Raw genomic sequence first — 27098 nt, forward strand, 5'->3', positions numbered from 1 at the left:
CTCAAGAAAGGGGTACCGTGTGCGGGAGAGGCAGGCAGCTCTGAGATCACGTCGTTAGAATGGGTATATGAGGTGTCGTCCTTGGCGTCTTCGTCTCTGAAAGATTCTTTAAGATCTCGCGGCGCTTGTGTGGGGCTGGTCATCCACGAGGTCAGCGACAGCCCTGCTGATGTCCACCTGACTTTGACGGCAGAACCCGCCGGAAGAGAGGCACTTCGACTTCACCATCCCCTTCAAGTATCTTCTCAACGCAGCTGAATCGACCAAGACCTCTACCCCTTGTGGAACTCCGAGGTGAAGGGTGCCAGAAAAAGGCAGGAGTTGACCTGCACCTGCAGAGCAAGTGACAAGGTCAGGCAGGACGCTTCCTTGGGTCAGATCCTCCTGCTCGCGAGTCCGCCTGACCCGTGTGCAGGTGAAGGTGAGGGCGTCAACAGCCCAGCAGGCACGATCGATTCGTTCCCGAGAGTCAGCAGGAGGGGCTCGGAGGAGGAGGCACAGAGCGAGAGGGAGCAGAACCTTGTGAGCAGACCCGACGAAAGCATGCTGTCCTGCTCCTCTAGCCCTTCGAGTCCAGCTGAGAGGAGGGAGAAGCGGGAAGGAATAAAGTCCAGCATGAACGCTGTGCTCGGAAGTAAATGGCACCAGTCAATGCTGATCCAGCACAACGCCGCTCACGGGATGAGCGGCCACGCATGATCTTCGTGATGTTTGAACCTGTTATGCTGATGCCAGGTACAGTCAACGCAACCTTGCCTTACTTTGAAGTTGGTGGAAACATTCTTTTTATGTGCTTGTACGCGCTACAAAGATTTCGTTTAAAATAACTTTTCATCAAATTTCCGTTGGCCAAGAGAGTCCCGAAGAAGCTCGAGTTACTGCCAGGTCACGGTCAACCGACGCGTTCGCTGCTGAGGTGAGGTCACGTCACCTCGCGGAGCTACTGGTAGTAAACTTCGTAAAGTCGCAGCTGCGGTACAATCTCGTTCGGAGCAGATACCGACGACCTCTCGGCCCCTCAGGGAACAAATGGCTGACATTTCATTTTGAAAATTCTTTTGCTCTTGCTTGGATGGATGGAACTTGAGCCCAATAGTATGTAAGTCGCATATGCAATGATGCGCTCAGAGGGACGATTGGCTGACATTTACTTTGCAAAACCCTGGTGTTTCCTTGCTTACATGGATTTAATTCGCCTTCGTAGAACGTAAGTGTCATATCATATGATGCACTCAGCGCATAATAGTTCATGACCAGATACTGAGACGTTTTAACAACCGGGGGGTTCGTTGATTTCTAGCTCCTCGTGCGGCAAGGCGTATTATCGCGTCCATGTCCAGGTCAAGCTCGACGCCTCTGCTGCTCCTGTGCCTGGCTGGGCTTCAGTTCGCCCTCGCCTACGATGTCTTCGACGGCTACTACCCTGCCCTCTACAAGGTCGACTTCATCGGGAACGACATCCCCGTCAACGGCACCATCGGGAAGTTGTCGATCTCCATGTCTGACTGCGCGACCTTGTGTAACGCCACCTCGGAGTGTCGGGGCTTCACCTACCAGAAGAGGGCGAGCACCGAGCTGAGCACCTGCTTCGTCAAGTCGATGATGGTGGGTGTTGGTACCGACACCAGCGCCGTCGTCAATGCCGACCCCTACTCGTACATCAGGAGGTCCGTTGCCGCCGACGTGTCCGGCTACCCGAAGCACGAAGTAGGATACGATTATCCCGGGAATGACATTCAGTCATCCATCGCAGTCAAGGATGCAGCCGCTTGTGGACAGGAATGCAACAAAGCCACAAACTGTGCGGGGTTCGTCTACTACCCCATCCCCTTCTCGGGGCAGATCTACAATCAGCAAGCAACGGTGGGGGCAGGTACATGCGCGATCAAGACGGCGATGAAGGGGAAGTACCAGTTTCCAGCAGGATCAGAGATCCAAGCCTATCACAAGTCAGCGGCTCCCTCCACTCAGTCTCTCTCTCTCGCCCTCAGCTTCTTGACTATCTTGTTCCACCTGTCGCTCAGGTCCAGCCCGTGATGCGAACAGAATGGCGGGTCAAGAATGAGCACGTCCTAGTAAGATGGATCATATCCTAATATCAACGAGAGTCTCAGTAAGATGGATCATATCCTAATATCAACGAGAGTCTCAGTAAGATGGATCATATCCTAATATCAACGAGAGTCCTAGTAAGATGGATCATATCCTAGCAAGAATGAACATCCTAGTAAGTGTTTCATCTAGAAATCAATGACCTCTCAAATTCATGACCCTCCCCGCCATGTTCTGCTGCCGCTGCAGATCACCAGCCATTCCTCCGCTTCTGATTGGAATCAGACGGGGATCTGATTTCGATACATTCCTTCTCGTTCGTCAGACGTTCGGGGGGATCTATTATTTGATCGTCGTTTTATAGATGATTACGCCCATAACTTCCTTGTGTTCTCATCACAACAATTGCACACGCCTTGATCACATTGAAGCACTGTTTGAAGGTCAAATCCAAGGAATTGCAAGAGAGTTTCTCTCTTCACCTGATCTCGTTTGGCATGTCATGGCACATATGACATTGCTGTCATCATCATTTGCATACATGTCAAGATTCAAGTGCTCTTGATCGCACGACAAGACTACTTGGGCCCGGTCCAGCTGAAGCCTGTCATTGCACCGTCTCCGGGGCCCGGGTCCAGGTCAGGCTCAGCCTCGTACTGGCACTGCAAGGTACTACGGTATTGCCAGAAGTGCTCGGCCGGCGGTGTGCCTGCGTCACTGTCATGATGACACCCGGTCGTGACGGTTTACCGGGCCCGGGGTCATAATTGGATCCAGCGGCTCAGCCTGGCAGGCTCGTCACGGCCGGCCCGGCAGTGATTGCCAGCCTGGCATCTTACAGTACCATCGAGTAGCTGATCGGACCTTGCGGCCAAGGCAAGTTGGATGTGCCTGCAAACTCACTGCGAGTCGGCTGAGCGTCCGATCGGCCCTGAGTTCCTGATCGGCATCCCGGAGCCTCGGAGTCCGGGCCCGAGTCGCCGAGTCACTTCCCCACTGGCCTGCTCGTCAAAGTTGACAAGGTGATGGATAGAATGGCCAAGCCCAACGTTCCTCTCCCTTGGTAAGGCGAGCGGGGCAGACGAAGGAGACGAGGTGAGAGAGACAGGGGAGGAGAGGAGTGAGTCTAGGAGGGAGGGAGGAGCGAGGAGGAGCAGCAAAGAAAAGCATGCGGGCTGAGCAACAAGCTGCAGGTGATGACAGGCATCTGTACAAAGCGTAAAGGCTGAGGAGGAGGAGGGGGAGGAGGAGGAGGAGTAATTTGTGTGACCTCCTCTGCCATGGCGAGCCCATTGCAAGCAAAGCTTCTGCAGGACAAGAAGGGGCGATCTTTGTTCTGGTCTGACCTGCAACATGCGGAGAATGGGAGGAGGCCAACCACTGCTGCATCTGCTCCTCGTCCCTCCTCGTCCTTCTACCCGTTGATCGACAAGGTCGAGGCGGCCGAAGCAAGGGTATCCATGAGCATCGGGCGTTTATCGGGTCTTGCTAAGCTTGTTTGTTAGCCAAACACGGCGAACCCGGAGTTGAAGTCGAGAGCACACACGCATGTACAAGAGCACGCGGAGGGTCCTTCTTGGGACGAGCATGACGAGAGGGTCAATGTCGGCGTTGGCTGTGCAGTCTTCTGGGATCTTGAAAGTTTCCCCATCCCCTCGAAGCAGAGGAATCTCGACTTTGCTGATGCGCTAGCAGACGTCGTGAGCAAGAAGCGGTTCGGGTCAACCGTTGAAGTCAGTCAAATCTCCGTCTACATCGACGAGCAGAAGTCCAGCGGGGCTCCAGCAAGGCTGTTGAGCTCGAGGGTCAAGAGTACTCCGAGTCGTGCGGAAGGCTCGCAGAAAGTAGCTTGACAGCGAATTTGGTCAAAAGTTCTGACATGCTGGACAAGGTTCCCTCCGCTGGAGGAGCGACGAGGGACGGAGGGGGCAGGCTAAGGGCGCGACCCTCCTTTGCTCCCGTGAAAAAGTTTCCTGAGAGGATGACCCTCGACGACAGGGGGGCGGGCGACCGAAGGTGCAACGTGCTGAGAATGTTGTTCTTGTGACTTTGTCATGAACAGAATGCGGATGGTACGGGACATGCTGTTGTGGATGTATGATACCAAAGATCAGCTTGAAAGAGCAACGGTATTCTCCTGCTCACCTTCATTCATTTTCCCCCTCCACCACCATCTCCTCCTCTTCCTCCTCCTTCTCTTCCTTTGCTCTACATCTTCCTCGTCCTCTTCGTTATTTTCTCATGGTCCATGTAGGCTGTGGTGTTCACGACCGATGTCGGCGTCATCCGTTGCATAGCAGACATGAGGTGTCGTCCTTGGCGTCTTCGTCTCTGAAAGATTCTTTAAGATCTCGCGGCGCTTGTGTGGGGCTGGTCATCCACGACGTCAGCGACAGCCCTGCTGGTGTCCACCTGACTTTGACGGCAGAACCCGCCGGAAGAGAGGCACTTCGACTTCACCATCTCCTTCAAGTATCTTCTCAACGCAGCTGAATCGACCAAGACCTCTACCCCTTGTGGAACTCCGAGGTGAAGGGTGCCAGGAGGAGGCAGGAGTTGACCTGCACCTGCAGAGCAAGTGACAAGGTCAGGCAGGACGCTTCCTTGGGTCAGATCCTCCTGCTCGCGAGTCCGCCTGACCCGTGTGCAGGTGAAGGTGAGGGCGTCAACAGCCCAGCAGGCACGATCGATTCGTTCCCGAGAGTCAGCAGGAGGGGCTCGGAGGAGGAGGCACAGAGCGAGAGGGAGCAGAACCTTGCGAGCAGACCCGACGAAAGCATGCTGTCCTGCTCCTCTAGCCCTTCGAGTCCAGCTGAGAGGAGGGAGAAGCGGGAAGGAATAAAGTCCAGCATGAACGCTGTGCTCGGACAGAATCTGGGAGATGCCGCTATCATTCTCTGTTCCTGGTCCAAGTCGAGCAGCTTCAGTGTCGGGGAGCCTGTCTGTGTGAAACGAAGCGATGGGAGGTCTTCTAAACTCCTCCTTCTCCTCCTCCTTCCTCCCTCCTTCTCTACTTCATGCCATTCTCACCTGTTTCTTCCTTGACCTCAAATACTCCCCCTTACTACTCTCACTACCCGATAGGTACACTCTCGGCCTAACGCTCGGCTTCGGGTCAGAGGAGCACTACAGCTCGGTACATGGCACGGTGAAGACTCCAGCTGACCTCCAGCTGATCTGATGAGTTTGGCAGAGCCTGCAGCAGGGAGAAGTTGAGGTCCTGGTGGACTATGATGGAGGGGGGCACAAGATCACCAGAATCAACAAGATCGAGAGGGTCGGGAAGTTTCCGATGAAAGCCATGGCAAAGTTTAAGCTAGACGCCAACATCGACGACCTGAAGCGCTTCTAAGGTGAACAACTCAACGCTAGTCTCGTCGTCTCCCTCCTATCCCTTCCCTTGAGCGCAAGTCTGCCATGGACGTCACACGAGGACTCGGCGGACAGCAGCGAAACCTCCGTCACTTCATGGAAGAGATCATCTCAAAGATCTGGAGGATCCGTTTCGAATCCTCCACGTGCAGGTTCCTGGGGTGCGATCAGGGCTGAGGAAGGCGCGTGTCGAACTCACTCGATGAGCTTCCCTCGCACAACGGCAACGTTGCTCTTCTTTTCGAGCTGCTCGCAAGTCCATCACTGCTGGGAGGGAGCTGGGCAGGGAGGGAGCTCACCGCCTCGTTGTAGGCAGCGATGATCTCCTGCGCTAGTTTGACGTCATCGGCGGAGGGAGAGAAAACTTCATTGGCCGGTCCAATCTGCACGATAAGGAAGGTGACTGGTGAATCACAGATCATTGAGAACTAGGAGCGATCTACCTGAGTTGGGTGAATCAGGGTCTTGCCATCGAACCCCATCTGCTTCGCTGCGCTGTGGAAGAGATCATGAAGACGATCGAGAGGAGGAGAGGACGAGGACGAGGACGAGGACGAGGACGAGGACGAGGACGTGGAGGAAAAGGAGGAGAGAGATGCTGTCAGAAGGGCCTTATGTCATGAATGAAAGTACGTGCAATGCTGCAGAAACTCCTCCTTGTTTTCAATGTCCAGGTGCACCTGCTCCCTTGTCAACAAGCTGCCAGTCCACGGCAGGTCTCACCCCATCCAGAGCCACAAGGCCATGGGCTCGAGCGGACAGCAGGACCTGGTCGGCGTCACGGACGGCAGGAGAGCCTCTTCCTGCTCACCATCTGCAGCGAAGTCTGCAAGGGGAAGCGAGACGGCACGTGTAGTGCGTGCAGGTCCTGCCACGAGGTCAAGCGGCATCGGGAGGAGCTGGACTACCTTGGTAAGGTCGGACGTTCCCATCACGACAGCTTGCAGAGGGTTCTCCTTGGATTCTCTCGCTGCGGAAAGACCCTGAGCTCAATCCCAGGAGAGATTAGGGCAGTACCGAGGGAGCAGATGTCAGAGCTGCGCAGCACCTGGGAGCAGCACATGAGATAGGCAGGCAGCCGTCAAGGAGAACAAAGGCGCTACCCCCATCGGGCTTTCAATCATGCACCAGATCGGAAGATCTTTGCGCATCTCCTGCGAGATGATCTTCTGCGCTTCGATCACCACGTTCCTGTCCTCCACTTTCGGAATGACAACCTGACAACTCTGCGAGTCAGTTGCCAGCTGAGCCTCCTAGCTCGCACCCACCGCATTCGCCTTGCTCTTGGCGATGGCACGAATGTCGTCCTTGCCCCACACTGTGTCGAGCCCGTTGCATCTGATCGCTACCTCCCTGTGTCCAAACCCTCCACTGTCGATCTCTTTCACCACGTTCATCCTCGCATCGACCTTCACGTCGGGCGCTACGGCGTCTTCGAGGTCCATGATCACCACGTCGGCAGGTAGCGTTCTAGCCTTGTTGATGGCTCGCGTGTTTGATCCTGGAAGGAACAGCACCGATCTTCGGGGACGGAAGGACATGAATCGTTTGCCCCCCGACCTCAGCACTGCATTGAAGCTCCAACCTATGGGCAGCAACATTTCAACTTCTTTGCTGCATCCTGCTCTCATTCATCGCACATCCCATGCACCAACAGACTTTCTCTTCTTTTGAAACCACCGTCTGCACTTTGTACATCTACTGAGCCCTTGTACATCTACTGAGTCCTTGTACATCTACTTAGTCCTTGTACATCTACTTAGTCCTTGTACATCTACTTAGTCCTTGTACATCTACTTAGTCCTTGTACATCTACTGAGCCCTTCTTCTCAGATCCAGAGGGATGTTTGTTGAGGTACAAGTTGTAACCATCATGTTCTCAAACAACATTCAATCGCCCCATGATACACACTCATGGCATGGGAACATGCTAGCGCATCATTCTTTCCTCTAGCTCCTTGTCCTCTCCTCTCCTCTCCTCTCCTCTCCTCTCCTCTCCTCTCCTCTCCTCTCCTCTCCTCTCCTCTCCTCTCCTCCCTCCCTTTGTCTCACCTCGTACGGCCTGCATTACTTACGCCTGGTCGCCCGACAAATTGTTTCACTCATCACCCTCATTCCACCTTTGGGCCCTCTTCGTCCAAGGTCCGGTCACGTACCGCCGGGCGGGCCGGGCCCCCGGGCCCCGGATGGCGGCACTCACTGCGCCGCCGGCAGCTGCGCCGGCAGTGGGCCCTCGGTTAGGAATGCGGGTGATGAAGACGAAGCTGGGGCCCAGCAGAAAGTGACGTAGAATTTCAAAATATTCTCACTCCTCACGTGGCAGATCAGTGACCGTTTGCCAAGTTTCATTATGCGGTAGTCAAAGAACTTCCAGTGAACGCGAGTTCGCCCGGGCCTCAGCAGTAGTTGATGCCGGAGGGAGGAGGCATGAGCGACTCCACCTTGTTCCAGCTGCACTTGTTCATCAGCACTGCCACCTGAAGCGATCGAGCTCACCTCTCCCCTTGTATGGTCTTGTTGAAAACGTTGTCCTCGGGAGCGGTCGGAGGGAGATTCGCTACAAAGGAAGAAGAGACCGAGCTCCACTGGTGAACGGGAGCAGGTCAGAATGAACTTGAAGGGCCTTAGAGGGATGCTCTCACGTCAGGATACGCCCAGTACGGTCTTTTCGCGTAAGTCCACCTGCAGCAAGTCAGGTGAGGAACAGCAGGCGAGACGAAACGATCACTTGTAGACAGAAGGAGCGATCTCAGTGCGAGCCTGCAGGTGCTTGTCAGGAAGCCGCACACCAACAAAGGGACGATGGGGAAAGACCAGGGCGCCCTCGTGGTAAGCCTCCGGGATTTCTTCCGGGGAGGAGGCAGCGATCTGGACCAAAGACGGGTGAGGGAGAGCGGGAGAGCCAAGAGATTTCACCAGGAGCAGATGGGCCTTGAGAGAGTGAGGGATCCAATGCGTCTTGCCTTGCAGGTCGAGAAAGACGATGCTGGTGGAAGGGACAGTAAGCCTTGTCAGCCATCCCGATGACGTTGGAGGGCAAACTTCACCTGGAGTTTGCATCCTGCGTGTACCACTCCTTGTCCCTGTTCTTCTGTAACATCTTTCAGCTACATGACTTGCAGCGGGACAGTCTTACTTTCATCTCAGTCTCTTGCTTCAGAGCCTCGCTCCTCAGCTGGATGCTGCTCTTTGACTGCTCCATCCTGCTTGCCGGGGTCAGGTTGACCTCCCGTGCCAGATCAGGAGTGAATAGAGCACCTCTGACATTCTGCAGCGAGACGATAATTCTCTGATTCAATCTGCCAAGGAACGCTCATTCGATCAGACAAACCTCGCCAGGCATTACGTCACTGAGCTTCTTGTGCAGATCTTGGCTGTACTCGGCCGTCAATGGCTCTCGCTGGGATCGATCGATCTTCTCGTCCGGGTGAGGCCCTGACGGAAAGATCCAGTCCGTCACTGAGTGCTGCTTGTTCACTTCGCTCGGCAAGATGGGAAGGGGCCGGAGTTCGCCATGCTCACTGACGATGTTGCTCTGAGCCAGATTGGCCGATTTGAAACGGCCGAACGCGTCTGAACTCTCCCTGCCTGCTATGGACAAGAACGCTGCTGATGTTGTGTGCCTGTTTGCTATCTCGCCGTTGGACATGGCCCCGTTGTACTGCGTCCTGCTCACTCCCGCGCTCTCCCCTTCTCTCGTCGTATCAGTCATTGTCAACAAGTTCCGCACGCGCAAGGCTGACCAGGTCGAGCGATCAAGAGTTGGACTTGATCTCCTGGTGCACTTCTGATGAGCTGTGCGACCTGCGTTAAGAGAGAAGACTCAGCGAGAGGGAGGTAGGAAGATGGAGTTGTTTAACGCACCTGCTCTACACTGAGGTGTGTGGTCGGTGCTCCGTTCACTTCATAGATATCGTCCCCTTGACTCACAGTCAGGGAGGAAGGAGGGTAATTGTGGGAAGACAAGAGGAAGACAGGAGGGTGACTGTACTAGCGAGAAGTCGCCAGGGTGTGAGAGAAATACTGACCGATCTGTAGGTAGTTGAATGCTGGGCCGTCTCTGTCGATGCCAATGATCCTGTGAGGAACTCCAGGCATGCGCTGCTCGATCTTGACGCCGATGCCCGACTGCGGTGAGTTTAGAAGCGACGGAAAAGGCGACATAGAAGATATTAATGAACATGTGAGCAAGATAGAAGATCGCAAAGAAATGAGAAAAGATGGGAAAATGGGAGAGACAGAAGACCAAGTGCAAGATTCGGTGGACAAGGGCGGGAGATGGCGAGGATTGAGAGAAGACGGGAGTGGGAGCGAGGAGCGATCGTCACTGCATGCCTGCGGCGCTCGGGGGATCCTTAGCATGACGTTGGTCGCCATTGGACCGCTGCGGCAGAGGGAACAAAATATGACCTGAAGAGACAGAGAGGTGAGGGCAAAGAGGGGAAATGAGGTAGATAAATATTTCTGTCTCTGTGTTTTACATAGTACATATCCTGAGGCGAGTCTGATATTCAATTCTATTTGGTGGGGTAAAAAACTTATAGAAAGAGGGGGTAGGGGTGGTTGGTGTAGTAGACACAATTGAGTGAAAATCCGACATCATGCTGGCTGGATGCGACCGCCGACGGGGGTGTAGTCGACCAGGTGGGAGGAGGCGGAACGGTGGAGGAGGATTGAGATGGTAGTAAGAGAGGGGGGAAAGGAGACTGGAGATGGTAGGACGAGGGAGTATGGGGTGTGTGGCTACGAGGTCTGCATACGTCCTCCTTGTCGCCTTCTAAAGGCCCTGTCACTAAGTTCCTCTCCAGTCCTCTCGATTCTCCTCCTAGGAAGTGCATACCTGTTCTTGATTCATGGGGCGTTGGCGCTTGAAGAGCATGGAGAGCGTGGTAAGGCAGTTCTCCTTGCATGCCATACAATGATTCATAATCTACAGGACAACCATCATCGTACGAACCTGCCGCTCGCAAGGGAGAAGAGCAGCCGAAAGGGGAGGGTGAGTCGATGATGAGTTTGCATTCTGCTGTTTGATGGAGCGTGAAGTTCAAAGAGCAAGCAAGTGGAAGATCCGGAAGTATCTGGAAGACAGAGGGATCAAGATGAAGGACCTGCCTTTGGCGTTCGTTGTCTACGAGTCGCTCTCCCTTCTCTCTTTGTAGGACGCTGTGCTGCATGAGGAGACATTGAGAGCTGGTGTAGGGTAGCCATGCTGTCATCGACATACCTGTTGCAACCTCTCAAACGGAGTGTGAACTGGCAAGTTCCGAGCTCCTGCTTTACTCTGCCAAGCTGATTCTATTCTACCAGGGGAGATTCATCTATGGGGATGTTTAAGAGCAGGCAAGTTGTTCTCCTCCTCGTCCCTTCATCCTTTAAGATTGGGATACTGGCAGGTTTGAGGACGCCTTGAACGCTGCGGAGAGGAGGCTGGGATGGATGTCCCGCATCCTGCGCCTGGTGAATGTTTCCTCTCCCTCGTAGCGACTTAGAAACTTCATCAGGACGCTGTGAGGCTCGCAACAGCTTACGCGGAGTGCACCGTCTTGCGGCTGATCTTGAAACCTGTCCTAGTGCCGGCAAAGTTGTATCTTACCTTCACAATCTTGCGCAGAAGGGTGAATCGTGAAAGATAGCGTGATACAATGAATTAGATACAAGAATGTTTGAGCGATAGGCAATGCAATAACAGAGGCATGATGATGTTATTCAAGCTGAAATGCGCTGATGCTCCTTATCGCCAAAGCAAATTCTCCCGGCTGAAACTGTGAGTTGTATCCTCCATCGCTGGTAACCTTGCTTGTTAGGATCCCGAAGGAACTGATCTCTCCTCTGCTCACTTCCTGCGTTCTATGAGTCAGCCAGCCACCTCAACCAGCACACAATCGATCTTACTGGAGCTCCTTCAAGCAGGACACCTCTCATGCTCGGTTTCAGGTCTGACCACAGCACCGCATGCTCATTCCACTCCGACGAAGGCGCGAACTCAGCCTGATACTTCACGCCAGGGGAGCGAGCATCAGCGCAGACCTAACACACCCTTACACACAGGGAACAGCAACATGAGAGCATGTTACCTGCAGCTTGTACAGTCTGCCGTCTCCTTTGCAGTTGATCAGGATCCCATCTGAGTCCGACAGGTCCATGTCTGTCTGAGGGCTCCTAATGGACGAGAAGCCTCCGTTGTTACGTGTGCTCAGAACTCCTTTGAAGATGGCACAATCCTCGCCCGGCATTAGACCTCCGGTAGAGCATCCTTGAAGAGATATCAACGAGAAGATGGCAACACAACACTTCGCTATCGCAATGACTGCGTCCTCTTTGATCATCAGCATCATCAAAGATACTTGGGATACGTAGATTTGTCCTCCTCGTCATGGTAGCATTCTTCTTCCGCCACTTGCTCTTACACAAGCTCCTCCTCCTCCTCCTCCTCCTCCTCCTCCTCCTCCTCCTCCTCCTCATCATCATCATCATCATCATCTATTCATACTTGTTGATATGCTTCAACAAAAGGAACTCACCGCCCATGACGACGTCGTTGATCGATCGCCAAGAGCCGACGACCACAGGGTCCCGCATGTCGTACAAAGTGCGCACTGCTCGAGCTCGGAGAGTCTCGTTCTCTGCTCCCATCTTGAGAGTACGATGAGTCACCAGGAACCCTTCAGCTCCTCCCAGCGCCGCCGCCGCCGTCGCCACCCCAGTCGCCATCCACCGCCGAACCCATGGCCCTCCCACCATCGCCTTGTATGTCCTCTGGTCACCCGGCATTCGCGGTTTCAATCCTAAGCGCGCGAAATGCCAGGAGAGCGCACGTGCGATCCTGGATGTCGGGGGAAGGGACAGGAGGAAGAGAGGGAGAGAGGGAGAGAGAGGGGGAGAGGGAGAGGAGAGAGGTAGACAAGGGGAGAAGGAAAGGGTGGGGGATGGTTTTGAGAGAAAGAAGTGAAGAACGAAGAACGAGCAAGGAGTCAAAGAGGAGCAGAAAGAGGGCGAGGAGGGGAGGAGAGAGACGAGGAGGATAGAAAGAAGGAGAAGAGAGAAGAGAAGAGAGCGACCTACATTAGGCAACCATGTGCGGGGTGGAAGCTCAAGAGACCAATCAAGCCTTTCTTGAAAGTTTCCTTTTCCGACATTGCGCCTGAGCATTTGAGAAGAGGATAATTGCACTCTCCCTCCTTTCAAAGATATGAGAGCTTGAAAGAAGTGCAATCCTCTCTCTTTCATTGATGATTGAACATATTTTTGCAAGGAACAACATCATGGACATTAAACGAGCCTCGAAATCAGGAAGGGAGCTCTGGCTGATCAGAATTCCCGTCGACCTGCCAACAGAAACTCTCAGGTTGTGGTTTCTCTTGCAGGCAGGAGGTGTCTGACCCTACTTGGAAGTGACCTCAAGATCGAGCTGAGGGAAGCAGGAGGGGATGGGCAGGTGGAGTGCGATGGTAGGAAGTTCTTGGCAAGCGTCTCTCCGGCACAAGAGACGGAGGCCGCGCAGGTGCTTGTGCTCGTTTCCCCTCATCAACTCACCTGTGATTCTGGTCAACCAGATCCTGGCGCTCCTCCCCGACCCCAAGGAGAGTCAACTGGTTGCAGCAAAACCCTTCCGGCGACAGGTGAACCGTCCGGGCTGCCAGCCCTTGTTCCTGGTGCTCTCATCTGAATCACGTCGCCCTCCCTCAGCTCAACCTCGTTGAACACATCCCCGGCGCAGACGCCCCGTCTGAATGCCCTCCTCTTCCTCCTCCTATCGCACAGCGCGCGAGCCTACCGGGTAAGGTGACGCCTTCAGGACATGGATTCAAAGGGCTACCAGACTCGTACGCCTCCGGTGAGCTCTGCTCGGGTACAAGGGGGGACTGAGGAAAAGGCTTCCAGGAGGACGTGTCTCTGCCAAGAAGGTGAAGAAAGAGGTCAAATCACCGGAATCCAAGAGGAAGGTTAAGGAGGAGAAAGACGACAAGGTGAGAGAGATCGATCTGGTTGCTCCCACGTGTCTGAATCTCTTCGCTCGGCAGGATGAACTGCAGAAGAGCCCGGGCAAGAAGAGCAAGAAGAGCAAGAAGAGCGAGTAGAAGCCTTGAAGTTCTGACAGTGCCGGAAGACACTCGATATACCGTCTCGTCACTGTACTTGTAAAGCTGGAGGACTGAGTTGGTTACTGTCTATTGTCTATTGGCACCGTGACGTTCACTCCGATGCTCGGATCCCATTGAAAGGCCCGGGCCCGGGCCTTACTACTTTACTTTGAGTGAAGTTTGGACTCATCCGAGGTTGAGTCCGATGTCCGATTGACTATAAACCAGGCAACTTGACTATAGAAATACGGTGAAGTTGAAACATGGGAGCGTGCTGATGGACGGATGGGGAACGGCAGTAGGAGGGAGAGGAGGATGGAAAGAGACATTGCAGCAGTCACAGTGTGTGTAGAGAGGAAGGGGAGGGAGGAGGGGGGAGGGGGAACTGGAAAGAAGGGAGAGGGGAGGTAGGTTCGTGTGAGGCAAGCGAGAGATTTAATGAAGGTTTAGAACAAGGAAGGAGGAAACAGGAGAACAAAGTTGGTGAGGAAGAAGAAAAAGGGTCAAGTAAAGGAGAGATACAATACAGAGAAAATAGTGGACGATGAAAGGCAAGGAAATGTACTACAAAAAGGAAAGGGGAATACATCAACGAGATGGCGCGGGAGATTTAAAGAGGAGCTTGCAGTTTTACCTCATCGTGTGAGGGCAGGCTAGTCTATTGGATTTCTCTGAAGCATTTCTCCAGGTCGGGATGTGTCAAGAGTTGCATAGCACCGACCTGCCATGGTGAGCACGGAGACATACGACCATGTCATGGAGGTGATTCGACCGTGTCAAATGATGATTGGTTGTGATTTGTTCAGCAGGTCATGATCCGATGGATCTTGGCTCTCCTGCTCATAGCTGTGACTGTCTCTTGCGGGTGGTGGTTGCTGTGGAAATCTGTTCTGCAGAAGATCCCCTTCTTCAGGCAGGCTTTGTTCCTGTGGTTTGTGATGCGTGAATGACCTTGACGACAGGGACATGGTCGAGGGTCAACGACCGAAACAGAAAGAATCGTGACCGTCGCTCTTCACAGTGTTGCTTGCAGTCTTGATTAGAAACCCTTGTGTAAGCCATAGCGATGTCATGAGTACTCTACTGGCTTGGACCTCGCACATTGAAAGAAGAGAACAGAAATGGAGGTTCACCTCAAATCTTTGTGTAGCTATCTCCTATAAGTTTCACTGGGTTAAATATTTCTACTTCACATTGTGTATCATTTGGATGGCGTGTTCTTACGATTGCTGATGTCCAGCATGCTTCTTCATCAACATACGTCTCAAGTTTTGAGATACGTGGAAGGGAGCGCAAGTCGATACAAATAAGGATAAGAAAATCAATCTACGGATAACCTTTAATATCCTAGTGAGATACGGATATCAAGAGTCTACCGCCTAACTTAGTTCACGTTGAGTCCTCTGGCGGAGAAGTCAGCAGCCCTGTATAAGAAAGCTCAGCAACGCCAAGAGTTGAGCAGTATGAAGAAAACCTCTCGATGCTGTTGTCGTAGCGAGGGAAGATCGCAGCGTGGGACTTGGAATGATCGTGATTGTCATGCTTCTGCAGTCCAGAGTGTAAGTACGCAAACAAGCTCATGACCTGAACAAACTTACGGCAGCGGGAAGCGAGGGGGCAGGAGCATCCATGGATCCAAAAGCGTGAGAGAGAACTTGAAACATCTGGTTTACGACGAGCATTAGCGGAGCAGAACCATTAACACATGATGGTTATGATACAATGAATATCTGGCAGTGACTTCTCAACTGCTACAGCGTCCTTTGTACTGTCTACGAAGCGTGGTCGGATTGATGAGACTACAAGAGGACAATGTCACACACATCCAGCCCTGGCATGCTATTCGACTCTCTCCTAGATCTCCTCCCTAGTCTCCTCCCTAGTTCTCCCTGTTCCAACATTATTCTTTCCTGCCCGCACCGCCTAGCCGGCCGGCGGTACAGTGATGTCTGCTGCAGAAAAACTCAAGGATGAAGGACGGGGTGGTGGTCTGGGGGTATAATTTCAAGGGGTAGGGAGTGGATATGAAACGACAGGAGTTGTACTCTAGTACCATATGATTTACTCAATTCGTTCCCGATTTAGCCCAATCTGAAAGCGGATGTGCGCGATGTGCAGCGCGATGTCTGGCGCGATGTGCTGCGCGATGTGCGTCTTTTGAGCGTTGCGCGGGGATGAGGGCTGAGCAGCCTGGCAGGGAGTGGGCCGCCCGGCCCGGCCCCGGGCCCGGCAGCGGCGCCTGTCACCGAGTCCGATCACTGAGGCTGGTGACTCGCCGACTCGGAGTCGGGCCAGTCGCCAGCTGTGACCTAAATTGAATACGGTTTTATGAAAAGATCCAAGTGGACAGAGTCGGTCAGGGTGCCAGATCGGATCAGATTCCGAAGTTCAACGGCCGGAGTTCCGACTTGAGGCTTCAACTTGCCAAGTCAAATTGAGATAGTATGTAACACAAACCGAAGCAGGTCACTCTCTAAGAGTCGGAGAAGGCTGTTCTCTCCCAGGCGCGGATGCATACTCATCAGCACTGCAACCTCTGACTCCTGCAACGATGACTCCATCACCACATCACATCTTTCTAGGTCTCATCGCTCACCGCTGACAATCTCCTCGAAAAGTGCACGAAGGTGTGTCTTGCGTCAGGCCCGCATGAAATCTCATGAAGCCTGTAAATCTGCTCGGGCAGCTCCAACCTGGTACGACAAACAAGAAGAGGCATCAGAAAGCCTCGGCAACGTGAACAGGACGAGACCATGTCGGTGTTGCCCAGACCGCGGCAACAGTCCCAGTACTCGGACAAATCCTGGCTTGCTTCTCGTTGCTGACTGGAGCCCTCGATTCCGACCGGCTTACTGACGAGTCGAGGGTCTTACACACAATGCAGAATGAGATGTTTGAGGATACCTCCGCTCGTGTACACCAAGCCCAACTGACCACTGCTGTTCCCCCCGAAGGCATTCACTTTTTCCCAGCCAGTGTGCCTGTCATTGATGTAAGTTCCTGCAACCCCCCGAAGTTGATTACAATTGTCTTGCAATAACAAAGGTGTAATCGAACCCGCACGCCACAGACAGGCACTTGTAGGAAAGGAAAAATTCAACTTTTGTTGGAACCTGATATAAGTCAGAGGAACACCACTTGGGATCTTCCTTCAGAACCTTGCAGTCTACTCGTGAGGAGCGTCCAAGTTGTCCTATTCCACCCTGACCCCAACTATACAGACTTCCGTCATGCGTAACGGCGCAAGCATGCTGAAAGCCACAAGAAATCCGTATTGCTGGGTTGGTATCTGATCAGAGATACCATCAAAAATGGCTGCATAGAAGGCAGAATCTTGCACCATTCAGATGGACTTGAATGGGATAACAGTGCGGACTGAAATCAGAGTTCAGCACGAGTACTTTCACACACAATCATGTATGACATGTTAGTCCCATTCCCGAGCTGCCCATGGTCATTGAAGCCCTGCGCCGAAGGAGTGAGGGAGACAGATTTGGATGAATGCATGGACATCACCCACGAGTAAACCTTCCCTCCTAATGTTATGCAGCTCGTGAATCCAAATCCACCTTTCATTTCATCAGTCAACTCTGACGGGAGGCAAACATCATCTGGAACCAGAAACGTCGACAACAACTGCCTCACATTCACCTGTCATCCTGTTGTTAGCAACATCCACCTCGGATTCAGGAAGATCAATTTGGAACGGAGCGAATACCACTTTTGATGAACACCTCAGTTGGATCCGATAGCGTTCTTTGAGTTTGAGCAGGCAACCCAGCAAAGATTGTTATCACGTCTTCTGTCAATCGTGGGCTCTCTGCATGGATGTTGACGTCTTGATTTTGAATGATTTTGCCATAGTTGTCCCAACCCCAAGAAAACAACCTCCCGTGTTCTGTGATTGCTAGACTATGGCAACATCCACATGCGACCTGCAAACTCCCCTTCAGCCTCAGGAATGCTTCATGCCTCCCAACCTTTGTAACAACCGTCCATCGCAGAATCATCACTTCCGTGGGTACATAGCAGATTCTGAACAAGGGTGGTGTCAAGACAACTAGTCACAGACTTTAGTATCACTGTACGGTTGTTCGCTCGGCAATACACCGCACTGCCCGTCGTTGTTTCGACCCCATGCGAAGACGCTACCCCCCTCAATCAAACAAACAGTGTGATACATCCCACTCGCAATCTCCTTGACCTTGAGGCCCTGATCTCGCAAGGAGGCAGCGAGACGAGTCAGACATCTCAAACCGAACAAGCCATGATGGAGACCTGAAGTCGAGGTATCGGGACGAACTCTTTGATGGGAAAGCACTGCCCGCACCCAACTCCTAGGTGTCCCCCGAGCGCCTCCCCACAACTGAATGTTTGCATGGTGGACGAATCATGAATGACGCTGAATCCGTTTCCACAGGAAGAGGCCGTTATGTTCGAATCCGTGTCCTCTGCATGATTTCGAAGTGTTAACCGGGTAAGCCTACCGACAATTGGCTACGTGGAACAATTTAGACGAAACAGAAATTTCAAGAAACAAACTGCACCTGGCAGTGCCCCAACCCCAACTCCCCTGAGCTATTATCACCACATCCAAACAGAGACATCCTCTGTGGCGGATTTGACGAATTCTGCTCTTCCTGTAGATTTGCAGTGCCAGATTTTCTGAGGTACAAAGTTTACCCTCAGCCCTGCAACGTCCTTCTATCCCCCACAGCCAGGATTCGGCTTCTTCACATGCTCTTCCAGTCAATCTTTGATGGTGTCGCTTCTTGTCAGCCCTCCAGCTCCCCTTCCCTGTCTCATTCTCCTCTGCCTCCTCCTCTTGCTTGCACTTGGTTCGCAACCTGCATACCTTTTGCACCCCTTTGCTGACTACCCCTACCAATATCTGACACCCACCCACCATATAATACCTACCCCTCCAATTATTACAACTGTTGCTCAAAAGATAGTTGCATTTACCACCCCCCACCCCTTATGAGTATTTCACACCCCAGGTTGTTGAACCCCCACCCATCGGATTCATAATGCGACCCAAGACGACTTTCAGCCTGGACCTCTATTTGTAACGGTCTGTAACCGAACATTTCAGTGACAAGGGCTGTCAAAGAACAGTTACGACTGCTTCTGTACCCCCACCCCTACTTCAAGACCCCTACCCCACTTTCCAGGCTTACTCTCAATCATCAAAGGGGGTAACTAAATACCCCACAAAGACCCCCACCCTGAGCTTGACCGGAATTGGCGTCAACCATGCACTTGGCCGCACTGTGCGGCAAGGAGGGAGAGCGAGAAGAGGGCGCGAGGAGGATGAACGACAAGGAGGAGGGAAGTGAGATATACGTTTTTACTTGAGAAGATGTCACGAGTTGAAATGCCTCGAATCAACAGCCTCGGCGGAGAGCTCCGAGGTACTGAGCTGTTTCCATGCAGCAACGACGACCAGAGGGCGCAGTACTTACATCATCATGAGGAATATCTCTCTGCTCATCGTGAGGTCCGAGAGAAGTTGAATGAAACCCTGTGCCACATCTCAAAACTGTGCCGCGCTGTTGCAAGAGAATGCGAGATTGACCTTGCTATGGACATGCACTTGCAGAATGTGCGGGACATGTTTGAGCTCACCTCGCACGAGATACAGTCACTCCATGGCATGCTCCAGGGTGAAAAGAGGAGGACTGCCATCCTTTTCGATGAATATCAGAAGATGCTGGATACAAACTCCTTCAGTCACGAGGCGAATGAACGATTCACGCGCATGGCACAGGACCGAAGGTCGAATCACATCAAAGTTCGCGAAGAGCAAGTCAACCCACCTGAGTGTGTTGATGATGAAGGAACCCTCGAGTGTGTTCTCGGTTCTCAGCCCTGGTACACCAACACGAGGGCAGATCAAATATGCCAGTGCTTGCGGCATATAAAGAGCGAGATCTCGCTGTCGATACATACAGGCAGGTTTTTTCTAGTGCCTCCATGGACTTTGATGGCTGTAAGATGAATGCTAATGTTGACGAGATCCGTCACGAGCTACTCGAACTTCAGAAAGCCTGCGACGAGTTCTCACAAACGACTTCGGGAAAGAAAACAAACACGTTCGATCTTGAGCTCCAGTCACTGAAAGCCGAGCTGCTTGCCAAGTCATCTGAATTGGAATGTTGTGCAGGATTGCTGCAAAGTTTGAACTCAACAATTCTGGATTTCTCTCTCATATTCGATCAGACTTCACAATCGATCAGCGCCTTAGAGAAACATCTCTCTTCTGCAGAAGGAACTTTAAACAGATTTGTCTTGTCGTCCAACGCCGCCTCTCTAAGGAGTTCATCGGAAATTCATTCTCACAATTCAAGACAACAGTTGGTGTGTTCGAATGTAACGCTGTCTGCCAAGAATCAATCATGCTGCGAATTGACAGGACACTCGTCATTACCGCAAGAATCAGTTGAGGCTGGTTATGTTTGCAAAGAACTTCAAATTTTGTTTCACGAGATATCATGTTGCCAGTCTGACTTGGCCTGGTGGAGATCCGATCTGCTCAGCCAAGTTGATCACAGCCAAGTTTCACTCTCCAGCCTTGGCCTCGAGGAAACCCAACAGCTTCAAGGTGGCGCCGAGCCTTCAAGCTTCCTTCCATCAATGGATGCCCAAGTCAAACAGACTGCAGATGAGGTTGATCGGGATGAAGAGCATGTTGTGAGATCAGGTCGCTTCTTCGCTCATGATGGGAAGGATTACGTGTCTTGCATCGAGTCTGAGAATCTAGAGCTGAAGGGGTTGATAACATCATTGGTCCAAGTGTCTGAGAGCAAGATCTTGACATTGACGCGAGAGCTGGAGTCGATCACTGACGAGATTGTGAGGACAGAAGACAAGGTCTCTTGGGTGACTGGACTTGCTGTAGATTCCATGAGGATGGGAAAAGAGAAGCTGCAGCAAGAAACAGTTCGGAGATTGCTAGAAACAAGTTTGCAAGTAGATGTTCAACACATGCTCATAAGCTCGGAGTTACATGTTGCAGCTATAGCAGACCACATACCTGTTCTGTTCCATTTGGCATGTGATTCAAGAAAAACATCTGAACAAGCGACATTGTTGTGCTTTGTCAGAGTTTGGAGGGCGACTCTCTACCAACGACATTCTCAGCGACAAACATCATTGTCGTGGAAGGAAAAGATGACACACTTGAAACAACTTTGCCAGTCGTTTAGGATACTGAACCGCTACAAAGATAGGAGAACAACTCTCTTGAACAAGATGACATGGCTGCAAAATGCAAAGCACTCAAGAGAGTCAAAGATTCTGTCTTGGTTTATCTTTGAATTCCTGAAAAAGAATATCAGATTGCACCGACGCAAAAGAATTTTGAAATCCAAGCGACAAAAACTTCAACTCAATGCCACATTGCAACACTGGATCTTGCAAACACAGAAAACGAAATCAATGAGAAGTCGACATCAGTTAGTGAAAATCCAGCGAACGATTCTCCTGAAGCAAAGAGAATTCAGACACTGGTTATCCAACATCCTGATGCGAAGAAAAAAACAACGACAGATCAGTCATATGAAAAAGCGCAAGACGAGCCGCAGATACAGGGAGGCGCTGTGGGGCTGGCGGGAGGGGCTGGCAGAGAGGCGGCAAGCAGCCGGGGCAGAGGGGAAAGCGACGAGGCGGGGGAGAAGGCGGGCGGTAGAGAGGGCGTGGGGACAGTGGAAGGAGGGACGGGAGTGGCGGCAGAGGACGGCGCGAGTGTGCCAGGAGAGGGCAGAGGCAAGGAGGCGGCGAGAGGGGAGGAGGTACCTGCGGGAGTGGGAGGAGGGAGCACGGGGGCTACGGGAAGGGAGGCGGGCGTGGGCGAGGGCGGCAGAGCAGGCTAGGCGGCGGGCGTGGGCGAGGGCCTTGAGGGGCTGGCGGGAGGAGGGAGCGGAGCGGCGGCGGAGGGCTCGGGTGACGGGGGCGCGGGCGGAGGGGCAGGCGAGAGCGCTGGTGAGGGAGGCAGTATGGCGGTGGCAGGAGGCACGGGCGGAGGGGAAGGCGGGTCAGCGGGCAATGGAGGCAGAGCGGCAGGAGGAGCAGGCGCTGACGGGGAAGGCGGTAGCAGGGTGGAGGAGGGCGGCAGCGACGGGGAGGAGGAGAGCGCGACGGGCGGAGGAGACGACGAGGAGGCGGGGAGAGAGGAGGCGAGCACGGGAGGCGATGGAAGCGTGGGCAAGCTACCAGGCAGGGGTACGGAGGAGGCGGAGGGCGTCAGAGAAGCTGGAGAAGGCGAGGAGGGAGCGACAAGGGAGGGAGGCGGCAAGGGCTTGGCGAGAGGCAGCGGCGGGGGCGAGGAGGATACGGAAGGGAGCCAAGGGTCTTATGGTTTGTTTCCGTATTGTTTTTTCTCGTCGTTGGTTTCATCGCTGGGTTTATCAGTTTGTTTTTTCATCTCGTTCGGATGCTCTCAGATTATGTCATACACGTTCCCTGCAGTCATCGCTCGTCAGATGTTTTGTCGCATGGAAGGGTCAGGTGGTGGTGGGGAGATGGAGGCGGCGGTGGCTGCAGGAGACAGTGAGAAGGAGGGTCGGAGGTCAAGTGGTTCGCGTTCACATGGGCGCTTGGCTGTCTCGTCAGGTAAGGATCCGTGCGTTCCGTTCGATAAGCGGGAGGATGTCGAAGGGAGGAGGCGGGTATCATCTTGTTTCTTTCGTTGCTCTCATGGAATCATTCGACGGGTTCGTGCGGGTGTTTTGGTCAGATTGCTCCATGATATACTACAAGGCAGGTACAAGTCTGATCTCGCTCCTCTCTCACTCTGTCTTGCAGATCTGCGTCGCTTTCTCCGCTTGGAAGCTTCTTTGCCAGGACCTCATGTTTATCCAGCTCGAGCTCAAGAAGTTCGAGCTCGATCGACTTGAGAGCCTCCAGGTAGCGATCGCGATCGTGTTCGCATCCAGGCTTGACCATTGCCGCAGGCTCGTACCTTGCTAGGCTGGAGAAAGTTGGTGAAGCTCACGGGACGTTGGCGTGTCAATCTCAAGCCCGACATCACTGTCGCGCGCTTCGCCGTCAAAGATCCATCAGCGCATGGCAAGCAGCTGGCGATCTGCTGAGAGGAAGAAGGTCCCTCGGCTTCAGCTAGCAGGCACGAGCACGCCTGCGAGGGACTTGCCCTTCACTTGGTCGATGTCGGTCGAGGAGTCGTCGGTATGCCACCTGAGGCGCGGGAGAGTCAGCGAGCAGCCGACGAGGCTCGTCACTGACCGTCTCATGCCCTCCTCGATCCCGAGCTCTCGATGCCGCAGCCTCGCCCTCGTCGTCTTGAGATCGTCCTGCACCGCCACCAGCTACGCGTGCGTGAGGGCAGGAAGGGAGGCGAGCTAGTCACCAAGTCATTGAGACGAAAGATCTCATCTGCCTGGTCCATGATGGTAAAGGTCATCTTTCCGATCTGAGACATCACTGATCAGATCTCTGCGCCTCCGCATGTCGGGTTCACTTCATCCACAGCCGAGTTGTCATCCCGCAGAGAGCTGCGATACTGCAGCCAGCTCGTCACGCGTCGGAGAGTCTAACGTGACCCGACAGCAGTCACCTTGTCAAGCAAGTCCTGTCGCACACGTGAGAGGAAGCAAGGCTGACGGCCCTCGACTCACTTCAGTCTCCCTCAGCTTCTTCTTCACTTGTACCAGCTCATCCTCCAAAGATTGTCTCGAGAGTCGAAGATCCACTTCGGACTTTCTGGCCATCGCAAGCTCAGCGTCAGTCTCGTGACATCGACTCTTGAGATCTGTGAGAGTTTGAATATCCGCATATTGCGACTATTAAATACAATAAGCGTTAATGACAATGCTCGAATACAAGACACCTTTTTCAGAATTTCAATTTCCAATTCAAGAGCTTTCATCTTTTGCTCTCTTTTGGTTTCAGACTCTAGTCGATCTGTTTCTCGTTGTGCAATCAGGTCCATCAATTTGGAGATGGTCGCTGGCAAAGGAGTCAAGACATTCTTTTGCTCCTTGTGACATACTTTCTACTGCTGTCTCATCGTCTGCTGCTTTGTAGATTTGCTTCGAGAGATCCACTGGCAATGCAGATCAACATCGCAAGGACATCTAGAAGCAGAGTCACCAACAGCAGCCATGAGCTGATATTGGTAGAAGATTCGCCCGACGCTAGCAAAGTAAAGGATGGAGAATATGGAAGCTCCATTCGGCTTGATGACTTCGATCTGAATGCTTGACCCTAGGAAGCAGTCACGAGGCGACTTGATGGATATCGATCACGGCACCTTCTTGTGCCCCCCACAAGAGAGAGCTGCTGCTGGTTGCCGAGGCTTTCTTCTGAGCACGGCGTCAGTTACTTGTCGGTCTTGGGGGTCTTGTACCCCGTTGATCTTTGCGACGACATCGCCTCGCTGAAAGCTCTTGGTCTTGAATCTTGATCCACCCCTTAAGTCTCATTCCCTCCTCTTCCTCTCATGACTTACGCAGGGCTGCCGGGAATGATCGCTTCCACTTTGACTCCACGAGCAGTCTCTACTCCGAGGATCAAACCGACGGTAGTCTGCAGACAAGAGTCTTGGTCATGGCGTCAAGGTTTCCCTTGCCACTCACTGTGCTCTTGGACGAGCTGTCCACGTTCGACGAGCAGGCATGTGTCCCCGCGGCTTCTCCTGCCGTCTCCTCCTCCGGGAGAACACAACGTACCAGTCCAACAACTCGCAGCTGCGCGTTTGTGAACTCACAGCGAACCTGACGACATCGAGTCATACGACGAACTCATCCCTAACGTCATCACTGGCTCTTGCGATTGAGTGAGAAAATCGACAAGACTTTCACTATCTTCCAACATCTTCGGATCTTGATTTCCAACCAAAGACAAGCTGCCAGACAGTGAGCTCCTCCTATTGTTTGCGTGTAGCAGATTAAGTCACATGTCTCCGACTTGTAGAGCAGCAAGCTGTGATGATTGGTTGCTCAGATTGGTTTCAATGATCTTAGATATCTGCTCGAGTTGTCAACATTCTCACGTCTCTGACGAAATGCTGAACCTTGACTGTCTTCGATCGGTCGCACGAAGTTTCAATCAGCAAATTGCTCTTGTATGCCATCAAAAGTCAGAACCACGCAAAGAGAAACATGTCTGATGCCATCCTAAAGATGTTGCTGACCTCCCTCCTGTTGTCTACCTGCATGTTCTCGTCGAACACGCGCATTTTCACCGTCACAGCCGTCATTGCGACGGTGTCCGGCGTGTGGCGGTAGCGTACGGTTCTTGCTAGTAGGAACATTCAAACGGAAAATAACCGTTTGAAGGGGTACATTTCATGCTGATACAAGGGGTAGGGGTGTGACAGCTCTTCGGATGGATGACCTGGTGTACAAGAGGGAAATGGAGGGGTAGGGGTGGTCCACGTCATGCCAGGGAGGCAGGGCTAAGCTCTTGGCGACCAGGCACGCGTGTCCTGTCATTCTGTCAGAGATTGTGGTCCCTACTCTCCTACTCTCCTCCTCTCCTTCCTCCTCTTCTTCGCTGCTCCTCTCCTTCTCTCCTTCTCTCCTTCTCTCCTTCCTCCTCTTCTTCTCGGCTCCCGCTCTTCCTCCATATCTCTCGTGCACTAGGACACTTTGCAGTCTCAGTCGTCGATCCTGCCTTGATCCTTCCACATCCCCAAGCCCCGAAGAAGAAAACCTTGGTCCAATTGCTTGCAGCAGGGGTACTTTCAACTACCTCCTGCTGATACAGCTCCTTCCCTCTTCCTGCCTCCGCCTTGCTTAGATTCTTCCTGTTCTTAATACGGTGCACACAACGGATCACATGATGACATTGCGTATCGGAGGAGTCGGGATGGCGAGAATCCTAGGCAGCAGTCTTATCCTCTTCACTATGCTGCAAAGCCTTGTCCTCATAGCCCATGCCCGAGAAGTGGCGGACCTGAACATCCCGCGGGGCTACACAGCGACGGACCCAACGCTGCGCAAGGCGATCACAGCATACAGGCAAGCTAGAGACCTGGACGAGCAGCTGAAGAAGAGCGAACGCTCTGTGCAGGCGCAGACGCGAGAGCTGAGAGACGAGCTGAAAAGATCGCATCCCACGTCGGCGCAGAGGAACAGCAAGGCATACAAGCAGGAGGTCAAGATGGACGAGGACCTGCTCAACGAGGCGGAGCGCGAAACTCGCAAGGACAAGCGGCTAGTGCGCCAGTCAGAGGCAGAGATGCGTACAGACAAGTCATTCCTGGAGGCAGCCTACTCCAAGGACGTGAAGAGATATGGACCCAGCCGCTCGGACTGCCCCTCCATGAGCTGTCATCAAGCCAAGATGCTGGGAAGGAGCCCGGCGGCGTGCACGTCCTACTCGGATTGTCCGCGCATCAACTGCTTCGACTATCAGGAGTCTGGCGTCTGCTCTCGGGGGAGGATCTGTGCGCGACCGCACAGACAGTCGGAGGGATGTTTCGTGAAGGAGAGAGTGCACCACTGGAGCCGGAAGAAGTGCCCAGGCATGCACTGTCTGCATGCCAAGAAATGGGGGTACCTTCCTCAGTTCTGCACGGTGACAGTAGACGAGGGTGTCTGTCCTTCCATCCGATGCCACGTGTACAAACAGGAGACGAGCTGTCAGGGCTCTGTTGATCAGGGATACTCACAGGGGCTAGTGTGCCAACGCCCTCAGGTTTGCTCTTCGGAGGTGTTGCGTCCAGTGAAGTTGTTGAATGCAGGGGGCAGATACTACTTGTCTCAAGGCAAATGCTGTTGGCAAGTACGTGAGGTCCAGGGATGCGCAAGTGAACACCGCTGGAGTAAGTCCGCTGCACAACAGACATTCGGTGACAATGTTGTTGTTGTGGCTGTTGTTGTGGTTGTGGTTGTGGTTGTGGTTGTGGTTGTGGTTGTGGTCGTGGTCGTGGTCGTGGTTGTGGTTGTTGTTGGAGATGATGATGACAACGAGAGATTTGTGTTGAATGATTTTGTGCTGGACAGAGTATCTCAGAATGGTCCACACCCAAGTACGTGGAGAACAGGATGGGAATCCTAATCCTCCTCCTCTTCTTGTCATGCTCAGGTTGCTGCATTCCCGGTTCAGCATTTTGGGCTGACCGTACCGTTGCTCTCCTTGCAGCTGCTGGAGCGTTCATCCTCTTCCGCAGGAATGCACGCAAGTTAGCCAAGGGGAAACGTCCTCCCCCTGTGCCCTCCTACTTCGGCAGGTTGTGAGTCCTAGATCTTTCACGAATAAACTCAAACGTGTATCATGATGATGCTTTGATTCCTTCTCAACTGGCAGTTGTACACACAACCATCACCTGACTGACAACTGGTAAAGGCAGCACCGGGACTTCCAGTCTGACTGAAGACTATCGGGGCGGGCTCGGACAGGGGCTCGGGAGGGAAGGGCAGGAGCGAGGGAGTTTGTGGAGCAGGCAACCGCAAGGGGCAACAAGCGAAAACATGGAGATGCGAGGAGAGGAGAACATGGGATGCGAGGAGAGGAGAACATGGGAGAGGAGAGGAGAACATGGGAGAGGAGAGGAGATCATGGGAGAGGAGAGGAGATCATGGGAGAGGAGAGGAGATCATGGGAGAGGAGAGGAGATCATGGGAGAGG

General features: G+C 53.1%; 10 protein-coding genes across 10 annotated transcripts in view; 5 read left to right on the plus strand and 5 right to left on the minus strand.

The window, feature by feature from the left end:
• GUITHDRAFT_105781 (hypothetical protein) overlaps positions 1–699 on the plus strand; it is a gene marked incomplete at both ends in the record, with an annotated part of 926 nt that extends 227 nt beyond the window's left edge. The window contains 4 exons of the mRNA XM_005835559.1: positions 59–150; positions 194–294; positions 339–373; positions 416–699. Of these exons, the coding sequence (XP_005835616.1) occupies positions 59–150; positions 194–294; positions 339–373; positions 416–699 (512 nt within the window). The remainder of the gene's footprint in view (positions 1–58; positions 151–193; positions 295–338; positions 374–415) is intronic.
• A 633-nt stretch (positions 700–1332) lies between these two features.
• On the plus strand, positions 1333–2037 carry GUITHDRAFT_105782 (hypothetical protein; the record flags this gene model as incomplete). Its single annotated transcript, XM_005835560.1, has 1 exon — positions 1333–2037. The coding sequence occupies one exon, from the start codon at positions 1333–1335 to the stop codon at positions 2035–2037; it is 705 nt and encodes a 234-aa protein (XP_005835617.1).
• Positions 2038–3332: 1295 nt separating this feature from the next.
• On the plus strand, positions 3333–5404 carry GUITHDRAFT_105783 (hypothetical protein; the record flags this gene model as incomplete). The annotated part of the gene is made up of 11 exons (XM_005835561.1): positions 3333–3506; positions 3558–3864; positions 3909–4068; positions 4115–4181; positions 4307–4359; positions 4401–4437; positions 4481–4581; positions 4626–4660; positions 4703–5018; positions 5137–5200; positions 5246–5404. The coding sequence occupies 11 exons, from the start codon at positions 3333–3335 to the stop codon at positions 5402–5404; spliced, it is 1473 nt and encodes a 490-aa protein (XP_005835618.1).
• A 187-nt stretch (positions 5405–5591) lies between these two features.
• GUITHDRAFT_68590 (hypothetical protein) lies at positions 5592–6965 on the minus strand (the record flags this gene model as incomplete). The annotated part of the gene is made up of 8 exons (XM_005835562.1): positions 5592–5807; positions 5868–5919; positions 6058–6104; positions 6148–6192; positions 6236–6292; positions 6333–6407; positions 6528–6641; positions 6693–6965. The coding sequence occupies 8 exons, from the start codon at positions 6963–6965 to the stop codon at positions 5592–5594; spliced, it is 879 nt and encodes a 292-aa protein (XP_005835619.1).
• Positions 6966–7820: 855 nt separating this feature from the next.
• Positions 7821–9588, minus strand: GUITHDRAFT_105785 (hypothetical protein; the record flags this gene model as incomplete). Its single annotated transcript, XM_005835563.1, has 13 exons — positions 7821–7875; positions 7921–8009; positions 8067–8106; positions 8153–8184; positions 8239–8292; positions 8341–8410; positions 8472–8515; positions 8561–8627; positions 8683–8723; positions 8771–9114; positions 9168–9228; positions 9289–9344; positions 9453–9588. 13 exons carry the CDS (start codon positions 9586–9588, stop codon positions 7821–7823), a joined length of 1089 nt encoding a protein of 362 aa, XP_005835620.1.
• A 1538-nt stretch (positions 9589–11126) lies between these two features.
• GUITHDRAFT_105786 (hypothetical protein) lies at positions 11127–12195 on the minus strand (the record flags this gene model as incomplete). Its single annotated transcript, XM_005835564.1, has 4 exons — positions 11127–11264; positions 11317–11451; positions 11499–11677; positions 11946–12195. The coding sequence occupies 4 exons, from the start codon at positions 12193–12195 to the stop codon at positions 11127–11129; spliced, it is 702 nt and encodes a 233-aa protein (XP_005835621.1).
• A 491-nt stretch (positions 12196–12686) lies between these two features.
• Positions 12687–13502, plus strand: GUITHDRAFT_136727 (hypothetical protein; the record flags this gene model as incomplete). Its single annotated transcript, XM_005835565.1, has 6 exons — positions 12687–12769; positions 12817–12925; positions 12978–13043; positions 13111–13258; positions 13306–13391; positions 13446–13502. 6 exons carry the CDS (start codon positions 12687–12689, stop codon positions 13500–13502), a joined length of 549 nt encoding a protein of 182 aa, XP_005835622.1.
• A 2377-nt stretch (positions 13503–15879) lies between these two features.
• Positions 15880–17885, minus strand: GUITHDRAFT_105788 (hypothetical protein; the record flags this gene model as incomplete). Its single annotated transcript, XM_005835566.1, has 13 exons — positions 15880–15919; positions 15963–16048; positions 16102–16198; positions 16258–16357; positions 16410–16486; positions 16530–16618; positions 16917–16970; positions 17022–17074; positions 17124–17156; positions 17224–17440; positions 17486–17540; positions 17594–17718; positions 17763–17885. 13 exons carry the CDS (start codon positions 17883–17885, stop codon positions 15880–15882), a joined length of 1149 nt encoding a protein of 382 aa, XP_005835623.1.
• A 982-nt stretch (positions 17886–18867) lies between these two features.
• Positions 18868–19506, plus strand: GUITHDRAFT_136728 (hypothetical protein; the record flags this gene model as incomplete). The annotated part of the gene is made up of 1 exon (XM_005835567.1): positions 18868–19506. One exon carries the CDS (start codon positions 18868–18870, stop codon positions 19504–19506), a length of 639 nt encoding a protein of 212 aa, XP_005835624.1.
• Positions 19507–22618: 3112 nt separating this feature from the next.
• Positions 22619–24777, minus strand: GUITHDRAFT_105791 (hypothetical protein; the record flags this gene model as incomplete). Its single annotated transcript, XM_005835568.1, has 16 exons — positions 22619–22700; positions 22749–22831; positions 22873–22935; positions 22984–23025; positions 23080–23094; positions 23141–23305; positions 23353–23471; positions 23515–23568; positions 23616–23729; positions 23776–23827; positions 23872–23923; positions 23974–24050; positions 24101–24238; positions 24285–24369; positions 24421–24491; positions 24676–24777. The coding sequence occupies 16 exons, from the start codon at positions 24775–24777 to the stop codon at positions 22619–22621; spliced, it is 1314 nt and encodes a 437-aa protein (XP_005835625.1).
• Between the last annotated feature and the right edge of the window lie 2321 nt (positions 24778–27098).

The sequence above is a fragment of the Guillardia theta genome (genome assembly GCF_000315625.1).
Source record: "Guillardia theta CCMP2712 unplaced genomic scaffold GUITHscaffold_21, whole genome shotgun sequence".
NCBI classification, from domain to species: Eukaryota; class Cryptophyceae; order Pyrenomonadales; family Geminigeraceae; genus Guillardia; species Guillardia theta.